Raw genomic sequence first — 17,945 nt, 5'->3', positions numbered from 1 at the left:
ATAAAATATTCTTATTTTTTATTTTTGAATTAAATATCTCTCTCTGGAATATAATCTAATCGCATATATTTACAAAGATACAAAAATGACGAAATGTTTTCATATGTTATTTAGCTTTGGATTTAATACAAAATTAACTTACGACAGTTAACATTTTATTGATAGGTAGTATTGTACTAAAAAGATTTTTGTTCTTCCTATGGATGAATTTCTGACAAAATTTCAACAATTTTTAACTATTTTCTCTCACAAAGTTATTATTCATTTGTTAATTTTTTATTTATTATTTTATTTATATAGGTATTTATGTCCAGGAAAAAGTAAGAATTGAATTTAAACTAAAGAGAAATTTTGTACAAAGACACTACTCCAGAGAAATTTCTTTCAGTAAGCCCACGACAGGAAAATGTAAAGAGAGGCATTGGCTTGTTGTACATTTTACGTACATAAAGTTTAAAAAGTAACCTTATACAATCGTCTTTCAATTGAAACTATATTTAAACGGTTTTTATCACCTCGTACATGATAGCATAAAGTAAAATCTAACAATAATTAAAATATAACACTTATATTCAGGTGGACAGTATGCTCGTTTAGGTAGTTTTATAAATTTCTTATTTACACAACGTCGACTCCACACATTTTTTGTTTTAATCTGCGCGAGAGAGGTATTAATCGAAGCGGAACTCCGATTCATAGCTTACTGAGCACATTTTCACTGTTTTACTTACTTTCCTGTTTTATAATATATACTAGATCGTGCTATGTGGTTCCCGGCACCAATAAAAAAAAAGAATGGGACCACTCCGTCCCAATCCCATGAATGTCGTAAAGGCGACCAAGGGAAAGGCTTATAAACTAAGGATTCTTCTTTTAAGCGATGGGCTAGCAACCTGTCACTATTTCAATCTCAATTCTATCAATAAGCCAAACAGCTGAACGTAGCCTTTCAGTCTTTTCAAGAATGTTGGCTCTGTCTACCCCGTAAGGGATATAGACGTGATGATATGTATGTAGATACTCATGGTGCTATAAAATTGATAGAAGCATCAAACAGATTAATTTTTATGAAAAAATATCTAATATTTAATCTCTGTCAATATTTTCTAATGAAAGTATTTTATTTTTATAGAGATTTATAAATACGGATACTTGATATATATATATACACATTTATAGGATTCTCTAAGAAAGTAAAATACTTTCGCTAGTGTTGACGCAATTTTCATCAAAGAAATTCGATAACTTAGAAAAAAATCACTTTCATGTTGCAATTTCAAACAAACACTTTCGTATTGTTCAACATACATACATACATATCATATGTATGTATGTATGTTGAACAATACGAAAGTGTCTTCATACCTTACGGGGTAGACAGAGCCAACAGTCTTGAAAAGACTGATAGGCCACGTTCAGCTGTTTGGCTTAATGATAGAATTGAGATTCAAATAGTGACGGGTTGCTAGACCATCGCCTAAAAGAAGAATTTATAAGCCAAAGCCCAAGTTTATAAGCCTATCCCTTAGTCGCCTTTTACGACATCCATGGGAACGAGATGGAGTGGTCCTATTCTTTTTTGTATTGGTGCCGGGAATCACACGGCAATTGTTCAATTCTATCATTAAGACAAACAGCTGAACATGGCCAGTATTTCAAGATGGCTGGCTCTGTCTACCGCGGAAGGGATATAGATGTGATTATATTATGAATAAATGAAATGACTTTCGTACCTATTGTCTGCAAACATCAAAAGGGTGGAGTCAAATCATACTTTTAAAGCGCTCGAGTGATGTAATAACAGATTTTTATTCATTTTAAAATATTTTATGTAATGTAATGCTGCTAGAGATAGAACTAATGGTGTGTAATGGGAAACTTGCACATTCAGACAACTACAATAAGAGTTAGGATCCTCTGCAAGGTAGAGTAAGTCAGACGGGAGTCGCTTCGTGTAAAAACTTGACTTAGGTACTTATAATATTACATCTTCAAAACAAAAGAATTGTACGCAAAAAAATTAAACTTTATTTTGGAAACAAACTTAATAATTTGGTGCCTAATTTTATCGACGTTATCACAACACTATCCATTCTAACCGTGTTCTATATCAATTGCACTATACCGCGCAGTTGCGGGCTGCAAAACACCGCGAACTGCCGCCTGTCGCAATTCCATGGTGAAAAGCCGCATAGAAGGTTATTCCTTTGCGTACCAAACCGCGGAATGCGCGCGCATCTGTTCCAAAAGTTAAAAAGTTTAAACGTCAAAATTGCGCGCCAATTTCGGTAGCGGGAACACGATTATTTTTTAATTTTAATATTTTTTTTTTATGATTAGAAAAATGTGACATTGTTTAAGATTTAATTATTATTATTTAAGTGCGTGTTAATATGGTTGTGTATTGGAGGAAAGTGTTTCTGGTGGCGGCCCTAAGTTCGATTCTGGATGTTAAAAGCGAGAAGTTCGGAAATAATGTAAGTTATTTTTCGTAAATGTCACTCTTACAGGTAAATACCTACACTAGAAACATTTGATATTATTGTCAAAACCGGCTAGTGGCTCTGTACATATTTAAATTTTTAAATGGACTGTCTGCAACAAAGTAAGTACTTAGCGATTAGCTATTGGCAAAGAATGTTTTATACTTACACATGTAGGTATATTGATAGTGTAGTCCCAATTACTAAAACTGTCGAAAGAATTAAATCACTTTGCGACTGAATTAGCAGATAGAATTAATCCTCAGTGGGGTAACTCCACGATGGTTTTGTTTTCATTAACTTGATTAAATTGAAAATGTCTATGTTGAATACCTATTAAAATCGGCCAAATCGGCTAAGTAAGTTATGTTTTCCAAAACTAAGTATTTTCTTTTTTTCTTCAAAAGTTAATCTGTATTTGAACACTCTTTTTCAGTGATTTACGAAGATTTTCATTCATAAATAAATCTTTTAGTTTTCGTAGCATGACGTCATTAAGTGAATGACGAAATTTATTTATTTTTGTTATTACTCGAATTGTTGCGTGTTGTTGGAAAACGCAGTTTCAAAATCTGTTCGGACTATACTATACCATCACGCGGAATGCGATACAAATTATTTTTATTTCTTTATGAAATAAAAAACTTTTGTTATTATTTACTTGCAAAAAGGTTGTCTTAGCTTATTAGACCATTTGTCAATTAAACTTGTTAATTAATAATTTTAATCTCAATCAAAAAGTTAAAAAGACCAATAATTGCGATTCAACCAGCAACAACCTCATATTTTTTGAACGTCTAAACTTATTTCATAAAAGATCGTAATAACGATAAAAAATATTACGCAATATTCCGTTACAAACGCGAAAGTAACCAAACATTATGAGGTCCAATTTAACATAATTGGTTTAAATCTATTACACTTTCGCTGTAACATTAAAAATTTAATGGTGAATTTATTTAACAACTTATTTAAAACTTTAATTTAACGCTTTGACTAAGCTATAAACTAACTGTAGACAATTAATGATAAACTAAGAAGAAAAAAACTTTACCTATAGGTAACTTTAAACCTTTTGTAATGTGGATGAAAATATATTTATACAGGGTAAATTTTAATTCACTGGCATCCTTTTAACAGTTAAAGTTGTTCAGTTAGTTGTGCTGATTAACATTGCGCATCAAACTGAACAACTTTTACTACGGGACTTACTTCGAAATCGTGAAAAAAATATTACCTACCTGCTTTATACAAGAGGTACGGGATACAAAACAACACACACGGGCAACCAAAACGTATAAAACAGCTGATTTTATTTTCGTCATTTTGATGTTGGTGCCAAATTAACTGTCCTCTGATCCACCTGTTTAAAGGATTGCAATGATATAAAAATGATCCTGAAGAAATACGTCCGATGAAAATGCTGCAGTGTAGTTTGTTTCTCCACACATGAGCTTTGGAAGCGGTAGTAGTTATAACTAGATTTAAGTGATTTTGAAAATAAATCTATTCTATTTTATATAATTTTACTTATATATAATTTTACTCGAATCGGTAAGGTTATGCGCAGAAAGGCACACCTCGACCATGAACCAATGACTATTCGGAGTTATGTACATTGATGATGCTCTTACGGTGAGCGAAAACATGGTGAGGAAACCTTCACAATCAGGCAACTGGATGTGTGACCATGATCGATCCAATACGGCTATAATTTACCTGCAAAGGTTGCTCAGTTCAAATGGGAGTCGCTTTGTCTAAAAACCTGACTTACCCAATCCAGGATCCATGGTCAAAGGCAAAGGCCGAGCTTCTCTCCAGAGTGATGAGGATGCAACCGGGACTAAAGCCAGGAGAAAGAAGAAATATATTTTCACGGTGAAAGCACCAAGCACCTAGCACAGGTTATAACTGTCGCAACTAGGTATCAAAGACTGTTTTCTTAGTTACCTATGTACAATTAATTTGAGCGTAATTTATTTACATAATTAATATGTTAAAAAATGAGTTAGGTTCCCCTACAAATGTTTTAGAGATAACCGGTTTGAATTAGATTTAGCTTACTACTCAATTTAGCCAAGCGGAATACGCGCTTCAAAATTAAATTATGCCGTGTGGTTCCCCGTACTTAAGTTAAGAAACATCATCAAACTTAACGCCAAAAGTACTTATTATCTAACAGTCAACTATTGCCCATTATCTTTATGATTTTTTTAAACTGACATTCGTTTGCACAAAGTATTAACTTATGACAATTTGTTGCATAATAGTTTATAGAACTGGAGAAAGTGACTTGGTTCTCTTTGTGTCCTAAAGTAGGTAAAGTGCCTATTGTTGTAAATAGCGACTAAGTATAAAAACTGTCAGTTCCCAAAGAAAGTTCATTAAAAGCGGACTGTTCTTTAAACTACATTTTATTCTGGGAAGCAAAATAACATTGTAAGTTTCTCAGAAAGCTAATATAAATAATCACTATTTGAATCTCAATTCTTTCATTAAGTCAAACGGCTGAACATGGCCATTCAGTCTTTTGATAACTGTTGGCTCTGTCTTCCCCGGAAGGGATATAGACATGATTGTAAGTTTTTCGATAAGATATTATATTATCCCGGAATATAGACTTATTCTGCTGGATTTGCGATAAACGTCTATTTGTGCGGGAAAAGCAAGTTTCAATGAAATGTTAAGTATTCCTCTAATACAATATTATTCTCGACGATATTTTGAGATTTATAAATTTGGTAAAACTGTGTGGTAATAAAGAAAAACTGTGGGGTAATATAGAAAAACTGTGGGATAATATAGAAAAACTGTGGGGTGGTATAGAAAAACAGTGGGGTTATTTATACAGAAAACTGTGGGGTAATATAGACATGCAACCTGAACCAGCGAAAATGATGTGCTATAGTAAAATTATTTCATTCATATCTACAAGAAACAGGAAAAAGATCACATAGTACCCCATTGGCAGAATTAATATGAATTGAGGTCATCGCACTCTTATCATTTTTATAATATAATACATCCCAATTTAGTCTGACCCGGTTGTATCCAATTCTGTTTGAATTACGTTGATGGATAACCTTTTTTTCTAGATAGCCTAGAGATAGCCTTAAAGTCTGCCTAACAACTCTTATCTGGAGAGCAATTTTTATTCTTACTTAAGATAAATGTGCGCACTCAAATATATCATTATCACTAAATTGATAAAAATGGACCAAAAACCTTGGTTAACAATTAAAATGTGATATAATTACGTTCATATCAAAAGAATATGAACGATTATACTTACTTTTAATCACAAATTCCAACGTTTGTCTGTCTATTACGCTTTTACGGCTAAACCCCTGACCAAATTTGTATGATATGAATAAAGTTACATTATTTATCCGAGGGCAAAATAGGTTATTTTTTTTTTTCAACTTATTTGCAGGATTTCTCATGATTTGTTCCCTCACCGTTAGAACATTGGTTGGTAATCAAACTAATGTACTTCAACCACGCGTCCACCAACGTTCTTAAATCGAGATTTAACTCTGCCGGGCCTAGTAACACCACCCACAGCTATTTAGGCATCCTATGTCACGGTCGTTCGTAATTTAGGAATTAACTCTGATTCCTTCCATTCAAATTTCGGTACCTTGACCTGTAATTCAGTTTAACTCAGTTTATAACTAAGTGACCCCTGTGAAACAATCATGACACTGAGATGCAGAAAAAAATAATTAGTACAGTACTTAATAAGAAATACCTATTAATCTCGATTCCTGCCGTGTGGTTTTAAATACTTTAGAATAGAACCAATCCATATTTTCCCATGGACGTCGTTACTAAGGGATAAACTTGGGATTCCTTGTCTTCTCTCAGTCCTTAACCCTTACAGGGTAGACAGAGCCGACAGTCTCGCAAAGACTGAAAGACCACGTCCAGTTAAGGTTATGACGTAACAATGAAATTGAGATTCAACTATAGACCCAAATTGTTAAACCTATACCACTGTCGCTATTTACAACATTCATGGTAAAGACATGGTTTGGTCCTATCCTAAAGTGACGCAGACCACACGGCATTCATTCAATAGTTAATTAGTTTTGTAACTTACATTACAAAATAACCTCAAATATTTTCACATAATTTTATTGACAATACATTTCAAACTATTTGCATTTGAACGGAACCTTGCAAGGCAATATTTCACCCATGAAAAGCCGGGCTATCGCAACTGTATGTAGCAATTTTAACACCATTAAGTTGGCCAGATTATCTGACTGTGACTATCTTAGTGTTTCGTAAAAATTTTTGCATCGTGATGGGAATTTTTTGATATATTTATACCATTTGCCGAAGCAGAATGATATTTGCCAGAATATACCACGGTATGATAATCCAAAACACTTTATAAACTTGGGGCTCTTCTTATAGGCGATGGGCTAGCAACCTGTCACTACTTGAATCTCAATTCCTTTATAAAGCCACACTTGTTGGCTCTGTCTACCTTGCAAGGGATATATACGTGATAATATGTATGAATGTATAATAATCTAATACAATTTATCAATTAAAAAACGTTCAAATACTGTATACTAAATATGCAAGTGTAGGCGACCTTCTTTGTATACGCCATAGCAACGGTTGTCATGGTTTTTTTAGTGAGGAAATAATGTCAGAATTTGTATTTATTGTTAAAAATATATATTTTACTAGAGGCCGCCCGCGACTTCGTCCGCATGGAAACCCTATCAATCCCGCGGGAACTCTGGGATAAAAAGTAGCCTATGTGTTATTCTGGGTCTTCAGCTACCTACATACCAAATTTCATGGTAATCGGTTCAGTAGTTTTTGCGTGAAAGAGTAACAAACATCCATACATCCATACAAACTTTCGCCTTTATAGGATATTCATATAGTAATTTTTAACTGATTATTTTTCTCCTCTTTTCTCCTTCTATCTTCTGTAGGAATAACTAACTTTGCAACTATACTTTCTACACAAAGATCGTGGCAATTGAAAAGATACTGGTTTTAAGGCAGATGTGGTATTTTTAGGAAGGACCAAAATCAAGGCTCTCTTTTCCTCAATACATAGTTGCTAACTAACCCTATAAGTTAAACCAGTTGGAGCACTTTCAAACGTGATATTCCCTTCTAACAATTATCGAGGCAGAGTAGAAGGTCATTACTGGTTATAAAACTGTTATTTAACAACTTTTGTAGAAGCAGAAATAGCAGAGTTAATGTTTGTTTTTACTAATTAACTAAGCTTACTGTTATTTTGATATCACGGCGTGAGAGACAAGATTCAGAAAGGAGTTTCTTTAAAACTTTGACACATTAAAATTTAAGTAGTAGGGGTAGACAGATCCAACAGTTTCGATAAGACTGATCGGCCACGTCCAGAGGTTGGCTTGATGATTGAATTGACATACAAATTGTATCAGGTTGCCAGCCCATCACTTAAATGAAGAATCCCACGTTTATAAGACTATCCCTTAATCGTCTTTAAAATTATATGTGTCAAGTAAAAAATAAAATATTGAATAATTAATTGATTACATGATGTAAAATATATATGTATTACTACAAGGAAAATCATTTTTAACTGCGTTAGTATATTTCGTACATTGCTCACCACATTCTTAATTGTTTGCAGAAACATTTTAGAGATACTAAATAAATAGGAGTTCTCACAGAAAAAAACATATAAAAGTTAGAAAAAAATAAAAGTAATCTTGATTATACAGCTCACAAAATAAACGCAGTCACAATTCACTTGCTTTTACGAGAATTTTATTCAAATAAGGTTGGTAGCATCGGCATTGTTTTTTTTTTTATAGTATACCTAGCTTTTGCCCGCGAAATTCGTACACGTTATATCACTTTTGTTAAAATTTTGAGCGCAAAGTCGTATTGTTGTGCCAATTTTTAAGTTAGACCTTAAGTTAGACGTACAACACACATTACATCAAATTTAATTCAGTAGTCGGAGTAATTTACATACCTATTAGAAGGATAGAAAAAAAATATAATTTCAAATGTAAGTAAGTGCTCCAAAAATATACATACATACATACAATCACGTCTATATCCCTTGCGGGGTAGACAGAGCGAACAGTCTTGAAAAGACTGATAGGCTACGTTCAGTTATTAAATTACCAATAATATAGATAATTTTTAGTATAATTAATAGCTGTATTTATTTCATCTGTGCGTGCAAATAAACCTAATTTTTATCGTGTTTGGAGAGCTCTCCTCTCTTCGAGAATGCTAAAGATTTGACAAATTTCACTCAAAACTTGACAACTTATTATTCAAAGCATCAAATTGATGTCACGTAAAAACAGTAAAGTTGAGTTCAAACAGATTTTCTCGCTCAGCACACCATCACGGAGTCACGGCTTCAGATCCAAATTACCTAAAATTACAACAAAAATTACAGGAAAGCACACGACAGTCGCCGATCATGACAAGTCACGAGATAATTGCGAAAGTTAACATTTGGATCTTGGAGATAAAGTTTACTGCACTCTGTTCTTCCGCTAGTATGTTCAACCATGTTATCGTAAATAATACTTGTTAGTCGTTCAACGCGAACCTAGAAATGGTGAAAACTTTTATTTCTTATGAAAATGTAAATATCTTGATAACTACTTGATAGATTTTAATGCCCTACGGACTTAAAAATTCTGTTGACTACATAAAGTAGGTACATACTTCCATTCCAAAATCCATCTAAATTCAAAAATTGTCGCGTTACAAACATACATACATACATATGATCACGCCTATCACGCCCTACCGAGAGCCACCAGTCTTGAAAGACTGATAGGCCACGCTCAGCTGTTTGGCTTAGTGATAGAATTGAGATTCAAATATTGACAGGTTGCTAGCCCATAGGCCTAAAAGAAGAATCCCAAGTTTATAAGCCTATCCCTTAGTAGCCTTTTACGACATCCAATTCTAATGGTGCCATATGGTTCCCGGCACCATTAGAATTACAAACATACACACATACGAAAAATATATTGTCGTCCCAAGTTGATTGGCAGTGGAGGCCTATGTTAGTCTTGGAATTAACATGTTTCTTAATTTTTAATAATTGCTTGTCTGTCATTGCTTCACATTAGCAAACATCTGTTGGCCAAAGAATGGTCTCAAAAACCATAAAGTACATTACGAAAGACGGGCACAATGAAAACTCAAGATGGCCGGTATTGCCACAAAGCAAATGTCGTTCAATGCTCTGTGTTTAGGGCTGCCCTTTCTGCTGACATTCCAGAAAATTATAGCAATATTCTAAAGAGATGTAGTTGACAATGTGTAACATACGTATAACAGAGTATAAATAACGCATAATAATAATGCCTAATTTTTTACCTGGTAGGCGGGTAAGATAATGTGCAATAAAATTTTAATAAATACGAACATAAAAATAGGACTGTTGGCTTTGTCTACCCCGCAAGGGATATAGACTTGATTATATACATATGTATTTAAAAACACGTATTTTCATGAAGAAGGAGGAAAATAACACATGTTCCACTATCCTTGCATCTGCTCACTTCTTTTGCTTCATTTACAGGCATCACTTTCTACAAACAATCTTTAGGTACCCTGGCTGTTGTAAAATAAACCTAATATTTTGAAAATAACTGATACACCACCCGTACATCCATCTCAGTTTGGTCCAAAGGTTCTACTGGCAGAGAATGCCTTGTGGCATTAAATCCATCTGTTGTACATTTCAAGTGCATAAAGTTTAAATAAATAAAAAAACCGAAGTAAAACTTTAAAAAGCTTTGGCCAAAGTGAAATAAATTATTCTCCCTGTTACTCCAGAATCCAGGATTTTTTTGACATAAAAACACACTTAAGAGCGACCAATCGAGAAATACCCGACGTTTGGCAACCCTAGTGGCGCCATCATTTACAGGGGCAATTCACACGAGAAACATACAACGCTCTGGTTGCTATTTAGAGAAAAATTTTATTGACATCTTCATGTTTTTAGGACATTAAAATATTAGTGATTTGGCGACATGTTTACGACACAAATCACAAAAACAAAATCACGCAACGCTATCAGTCAAAAACAGCTTTCAAAGATTTCATGGATTGGATCATAATATATGCAATCTCCGATACAACATCGTTGGAGCCGCGGTTCCCCAGGCATAACACCTAGCCTGGCTGAAGATCTTTTGGTGGCGGTCGAGCCGAATCATCGCTCCCGCTACAGTGACATTATGTACTCAAATTTTAACCCAATACGCTATAAGGGAATTGATTCCAAATCTCGTCTACTTAGCGCCATTCTTTGGATAATTTTAATACTACTCTCTAGTTTAAGGGTATCTTGACCTGACCTTCTGCCAAAACCACTACGATTTGTTCAAGGTACGTTTGTCTAAGCCTTAACTTCAACGTTCGCATTCAAACTTCCCTTGTATTTTTGCTTAATCAACCTGCTTTTATTTAGCCTCTCCACAAGACCGAACCATCTAAGCATTCTCTTTTTGAGTTGTTTCAAATAAATTCATTCATTATATCTTATTTATATTTATATATTTTTTTAATTCGGCTCATCGTGCCGCCAAAGGATTGTAGTATTCTTTTTTTAAGTCTTTCATTCATATAATCACATCTAAATCCCGGGGTAGACAGAGCCAGTCGTCTTGAAAGACTGACAGGCCACGTTTAGCTGTAAGGTTTAATGAAAGAGTTGAGATTCAAGTAGTGACAGGTTCCTTGCCAATCGCCTAAAACAAGAATCCCAAGATTACAAGCATCCCTTAGTCGCCTTTACGACATACATGGGAAATCAATGGAGTGGTCCTATTCTTTTTTATATTGGTACCACACGGCAATCTGAATTCAGTAATGAGTAATCTTATTTAAAACAACAACCATTCTTTCTCAGCAAATGTTCCTATGATAAAAATAATTAGTCACAGATAGTTTACTTATGTAATACCCAGTCTACACAGGACAATTTATGATCTTGTTACGCGAACCAAGCTTACAAAGTAGCTGGTTTATAGCACACCTACGCTTAACTGATATACGTGCTGGGCCGATTTTGAGTTGCCTGCATACCAAATTTTAATACAACATAGTATCACTTTCATTTCTAAAGATACATTGAACTGTGATGAAATTTTGCCATAGTAGAGAGTTCAGATTGATGTAGTAAATGAACAAAAAGGCTAAATACACTTAAGATTCTTTTTTCAGGCAATGGGCTAGCAAACTGTCACTATGTGAATCTCAAAACCTAACCAGCTGAACGTTAATTGTCATTGGCCAAGAGGTTAAATTTTTTTGACAAAAAGTATTTTTATGTTTTCATTGTTCATTTTTGTACATTTTGTGGTGGTTCCCGACAGTGCCGTGTGGTTTCTAGGCACCAATAGAAAAAAATAAGCGACTAAGGAATAGGCTTATAAACTTGGGAGTCTTCTTTTGGGCGACGGGCTTTCAACCTTTCACTTTATACAGGGTGACATTTAAAACAACTGCATCCTTTTAAACATAGACTATACCCATGCTTCTGAGCTGTTTGAGCCTTTTTTTATTTAAATTAAACGTCATCATTTTTACATTTAAAACTCTCAAAAACTACGTCACACGCTTTATTAAAGACCAATACTACAAAAAGAAATTAAAACTAAACATGTAAATAAATGTCTGAAAAATAAATTATTTTTCTAGTATATATCAAGATCAAGTAAAGTACAGAGTATTCGAGTTCGCTCAGCTGAATGAATTGTGTCGTTGACCTCTGAATCTTACGCGTCGCTTTTCCGCCGGGGTGATATGACGTATTTAGGATCGTGGATTTTGATACTTTAATTTTTTTTCGTACTTTTTGAAATATGAACCGATTCTTTTCTTTTAACGTTTTTAAATATCCTTTAGATGAGTACACTTAACAGTTAAATTTATGCAGTTGAATTGAAAGTCACCCTTTATTTGAATCTCAATTCTATCAGTAAGTTAAACAGCTGATCGTGGCCCATCAGTATTTTCAAGACCGTTGGCTCTGTCTACCCCGCATGGGATGTAGACGTGATTATATTTATGTATGTATACATACATACATAAATATAATTTAAAATGCATCACTCGGAAATAAAAGTAAGAATTTTACATGCACACACATTCACTGATTTATAAAAGCAAGGAAATACATGCTACACGGATTCATCGTTTGCCAAACTCGAATAATTCCTTAATAAGGACCCTGGCCTTACGTTGAATGGACCCAGCTACTAAAACAGTAAACAACCGCTTTCTTCCTTACTATGTAAGTAAGGAAGGTATGAAAGGCGTTATCTGCATATTTCATCGTAGGTAGCGTAGCGTATCTTACTGCAGTTTCTAATTCGCTAAGTGGTGTTTTTTAACCATACCCATTAATAGACAAGTTGCTAGCCCATCGACTAAAAGAACAATCCCAGGTTTATAAACCTCTGCCTTAGTTGTCTTTTACGACATCCATGGGAAAAAGGTGGAGTGGTCCTATTCTTTTTTCTATTGGTGCTGGGAACAACACGGCAATTTTGCTTCATCAACATTAAAATACCTTTTCATAACCTAACTTCAAATTAAAATTAATAATATCACTCGTAATATCTAACAGAAGACAAAATATAATAACAAATACATTGTATCTCGTCACGAATAACTATTGCGCAATCAAAACGCAACTATGATCATAGTGAAATTGTATTTTTTTTTTGCGTTAGAGGCAGAGGCGTTTGACCGAATCGGAACTAATGTTTTTACGAAGCGGTCAGCTGTGGCTGTCTGGCGGGATGGACAATGATGGTCGTTATTTGGCAAATTTTATCAAATATGTTTCAACCTACTTTGTGATTAAGGTAATAATGTTCTGCTAAGTACGGCTTTATCCTAAATAATAATATTATAAATGCGAAAGTATATTTGTTTGTTTGTTGTCTCTTCACGCGTTAACCTCTGAACAAATCTTCTTGAAACTATCAGTCTTTTCAAGACCGTTGGCTCAGTCTACCCCGCAAGGGATATAGACTTTATATGTATTTATGTTAATATAAGAGTTTTAATTAAGTGATTTAGCAGTTCTATAGAAGTATTAAGATGTATTTTGAAAAAGTTATAAATTTATTGGTTGGTTAAGGCCACATACTATATCTATACTAATATTCTCAGAAACTACTGATTCGAATTTAAAAAATCTTTTTGTGTTCAATAGACCATTTATCGAGGAAGGCTTTAGGCTATCTAACATCTCGCTGCAACTATTAGGAGCGAGTAAATAATGAAGTATGTGAAAAAAAACGGGGAAATTTATTCATCCCTGAGGGCTGCAATGATGCCGAAAATAACTATTCCACGCGGACGAAGATACAGCTAGTAAGTTTATAAACAAGGTTAACGAACTTAAGAGATGCAATATACCTAGTAAAGACTGTTGCACATCGATATAAATTCAACAAAGAATTTCTTAAGTAAAATTTTTTTAATCAATTTTTACATCAACTTCCATTATCGGAAAAGATGATGATCGTTTTTTGACTGTAAAGAGGATTCTTGTCTTAGTCCAAATTGCGTTTTTACGTCTTTGGAGCCCGGGGTCCGCCTATAACCACGATCAGTGACGGCCGTCTTCAAGTGCGCTCGTGCGCTGAAACACCACATTATAACAAATAAGATAAAAATAATACACTTATTACCATATACATTCATCATGTTGAAAATAATAACGAATTAATTTAATCTTATTTGCTTTACTCATAAGATCAATATTCGCTGTAAAGAATAATAATCGCATGCGCGTCAGCAAGTGAACGCAGGATAAATTCGACTTTACCTACTACGATTGAAAACACAACGTGACACGTCACGTCACAACGTGAGACAAGTATCGTTGGCTTTGCCTACCCCGCAAAGGATAAAGACATGCTTAAATGTATGTATGTTAAAAATAACATTTCCTTTTTTTATCGTCTAAGCATCGGAAGCAAACTTTACAACTATCACTGCACTACAAGTACGTTATTTCCCAGTCTTCCGCACGACAATAGCATGCATGCATATTAACATGCGCATATTTCAACGATTTAACGCGATTCTCATGCAATACCGGTTGGGGAAATGCGCTATTGATACGTTTTATCATGACATGATTCAATGCTTTCGCATCGATAAAACATGAAAAATCGAAGACCGTCGTCGCCTCATAATAAAAAACCTTTTCTGAATATAAAATGTCAAGGATGTTATTTGAAACGCCTTCTTTATAGGTAGGTTAGTCTAAAAATGTTTACAAATTTCCTAGTATGTCAGTATTAGTAATTTCACGAATTCATTCGCGTAAAAGAGTCTATCATAGAGTTGATTCAGTAAATAATGGTCAAAATATTTACATTGTCTGGGTATTTTAAAGCCTATAAACTTATATTAGAATTTCAATGTTTAAATTACTGATCAGATTTTAATAAAATTTGGTACCTACACGTGTAGAATAACATAATAAAATATAAAATACTTTTAATCCCGGAATTCCCATGAAAGCGAAACTCCGGGGCGCAGCTAGTGTATTAAATGTACAAATAGACACACTATTTCTCTATTCTATTATATTTTGATATTATAAAAAAAAATTATGTAATGAAAAGAATTTTATTATATCTGTGTCGTTTTCCGTTCGCTTCAAACATGAATGCAGTTTCAAATAATAATGTCGTAATAACTGATCGATTTCGTGACTGAATGAAATAACTCTAGAATCAAGGTATTCCATCCAGTTCATGGTACGGTATATGACGTGTATGTATGTTATATTGTATAGCTACGTTCAGCTCTATGGCACAACTGAACGTGGTACATGATGAAATTGAGATTTAAATAGTGACAGGTTGCTAGCCCATCGCCTAAAAGAAGAATCCTTAGTTTGTAAGCCTATCCCTAAGTCTTCTTTTACGACATCCATGAGAAAGAGATAGAGCAGTCCTATTCAAATGTGACGGAAACGACACATTAGAAACCTCTAATTAAAAAAAGGAATAGTAAGAAGAAGAAAAAAATTACATGATCTGTGAATAGCCTACAGGACATTTGGACTACGAAACAAACTTGTAACATGTCAGTCAATCTGTCAGTACCTTACCTATGTATGACAAATGAAGCGTACGCCTTCGCATGGTATGCGCAAGCGCAACGCAATACTTAATAGGCTTAGTTTTAATTACAAGCATGGTTTTAAATTGGTTTCACATAGACAATGTTGTAAGACAATAATTCTTTATGATTTTGCTCACCAACATTTTTATATTTGAAACGCCAGAACATTATGATAAATAATTTTATAAAGCTTTTTTTATACAAGTAAACTACCTTTAGAAAATAATAATGACTGATAGTTGAAATCCATCATTATTAGGCAAGAAATATAATGAAAATCGTGATAAGTCACGATATTCTTTGATATCGTAAATATTACAGAATGGTCAGTGACCTCGTTTGTATTGACCAATCTATCTATTTAATAGTCTATGTAACTAATTAAATGTAGTTTCTATGTGTAACGATTGCAATTAAAATGCAAATTGTATTGTGCAACTTTTCAGCATTTTGTTTTCCATTTTCCACTATAGATACACCTACACACAAATGTAAAAACATACTGTACAAATTATGACAATACCATGTCAAAAGTGCACACATGTTTATCATTAATATAATCCTGCGTGCTTTCCTACATAGCTCGCTTAGGTACTTAATTTTTACTTATCCCAAAAAAAAGCTTTTTTGGGGCAACAACCAAGGGAAAGCTAAGTAAGGACTTTGCTTACAATTCCATCATTTTTGTCATTCTGAGCATAACATTCGACTTTTCCAAGACTGGCTCTATTCCATAAGGGATGCACGTGGTTTATATTAAGTCCACCTTTTAAGGTACTGAAATAAAAGTTAAACAATATTGATACTTATTTTATTTTAAAAGAACATTTCTAAATTACAGTATAGTCAATAGTTAAAGTAATTAATTATTATACCTGTTATATCATACTTTTTTTATCTTTGTATTGCTTTAAATTAGTAATTTAATCGACTGATGTATGTTTTTTTCACTAGTTATCACTAAGCCAAACAGCTGAGCGTGGCCTATCAGCCTTTTCAAGACTGGTGGCTCTGTCTACCCCGCTAGGGATAGAGACGTGATCATATGTATGTATGTTATCGTTCACCAAGTTGTAGCCCATATTACAAGAGCCTTCAAGTAACTAAAAAAAAATAATATCATTGTCGGACGATTAATTGACATCAAATAAATAAATAAACAATGTTCTACTTGCATTTATCTGTGGTAGCCATGTCAGTGTCCATCATAGATACGGTTCATAAAATATGTCGGAAGCTAAATGAATATCAAAATGTCAGGTTTTGGGTGACCATTTGAAGGTCAAATTATAATGATTGATGTAACGAGAGCCGGTGTATTTATGCTTTATTACGATTAAGCCCAAAAGTATAATATATAGTTTAATTTGGGAGGGCATACCTACCTACCTAACACTAGTTTGTCTTTTATCTTTCTTTATTTTCTATATTATGGCTTCCACCGGACTTTCGGTGATTCAGCCAATGTCATGGTTTGAAGAGACGCGAAGTTACGAAATTGGTCGATGAACGGTATACTATCTGAAGACCCAGATACTTATACGATTTGATTCTGTGCCTCCATATCACGTATTTTTATTCGAAAGTAACAGACGCCTGCGTAATGTGAAAAATCCCATTAATCCTGAATCCTTCTTAGTACACCCTAAGTCGAACGGAACACAAACTCCATATTTCAAGTCTCTAGACCCTGTCTGTCAGTCAGTCAATAACGTAGGAGTTTTATATATATTTTCTTATCTATTCTAACTATGAATAGATCTATCTATGGTAAAATCAAACGTACCTGCCTACTTATTTTACTTCATATCAGTGTGGCATTGGTGTATTATCTGGTAACAGCGGTGGGATTATCTATCTATACTTATAATAAATCTGTAGAGAGGTCAATTCTGTACATGGAATATATTTTCAAAATAACTAGCAGGGGGTGATTAGTGATCGATACTGATGCCAAAAATGCAATCAGTAAAATTTTTGTCTGTCTGTCTGTCTGACTGTCTGTCTGTATGTTCTTTATAGAAACAAAAACTACTTAACGGATTTTAACGAAACTTGGTACAGTTATTCTTCATACTCCTGAGCAGGTTATAGTATAGTTTTCATTAAGCTACAATCAGTAGGTGCAGAGCAGTGAAAGGAAATGTTGGGAAAGCGGGAGAAGTTACTTGATTTTTTAAGCTTCCGTCGCGTGTGCAGCCTTAATGGTTAAAGCTACAGCGAAACCATGTATAACGGAAATATTCTACATAAAATTATTAAAAAAATATCCCAAGACAGCATAAGTCTATCTTTTAT

General features: G+C 33.9%; 1 protein-coding gene across 1 annotated transcript in view; it reads left to right on the top strand.

Moving 5' to 3' along the window:
• Positions 1-2,227: 2,227 nt before the first annotated feature.
• Positions 2,228-17,945, top strand: part of LOC106140198 (A disintegrin and metalloproteinase with thrombospondin motifs adt-2) — a 45,045-nt gene continuing 29,327 nt past the window's right edge. The window contains exon 1 of the mRNA XM_060949646.1: positions 2,228-2,477. Coding sequence (XP_060805629.1) covers positions 2,394-2,477 — 84 coding nt within the window. The 5' untranslated portion in view covers positions 2,228-2,393. The remainder of the gene's footprint in view (positions 2,478-17,945) is intronic.

This window comes from Amyelois transitella, chromosome 19 (genome assembly GCF_032362555.1).
Source record: "Amyelois transitella isolate CPQ chromosome 19, ilAmyTran1.1, whole genome shotgun sequence".
Taxonomy (NCBI): domain Eukaryota; kingdom Metazoa; phylum Arthropoda; class Insecta; order Lepidoptera; family Pyralidae; genus Amyelois; species Amyelois transitella.
Note: the sequence above shows the minus strand (reverse complement) of the source record. Positions and strands in the feature narration are given on the sequence as shown.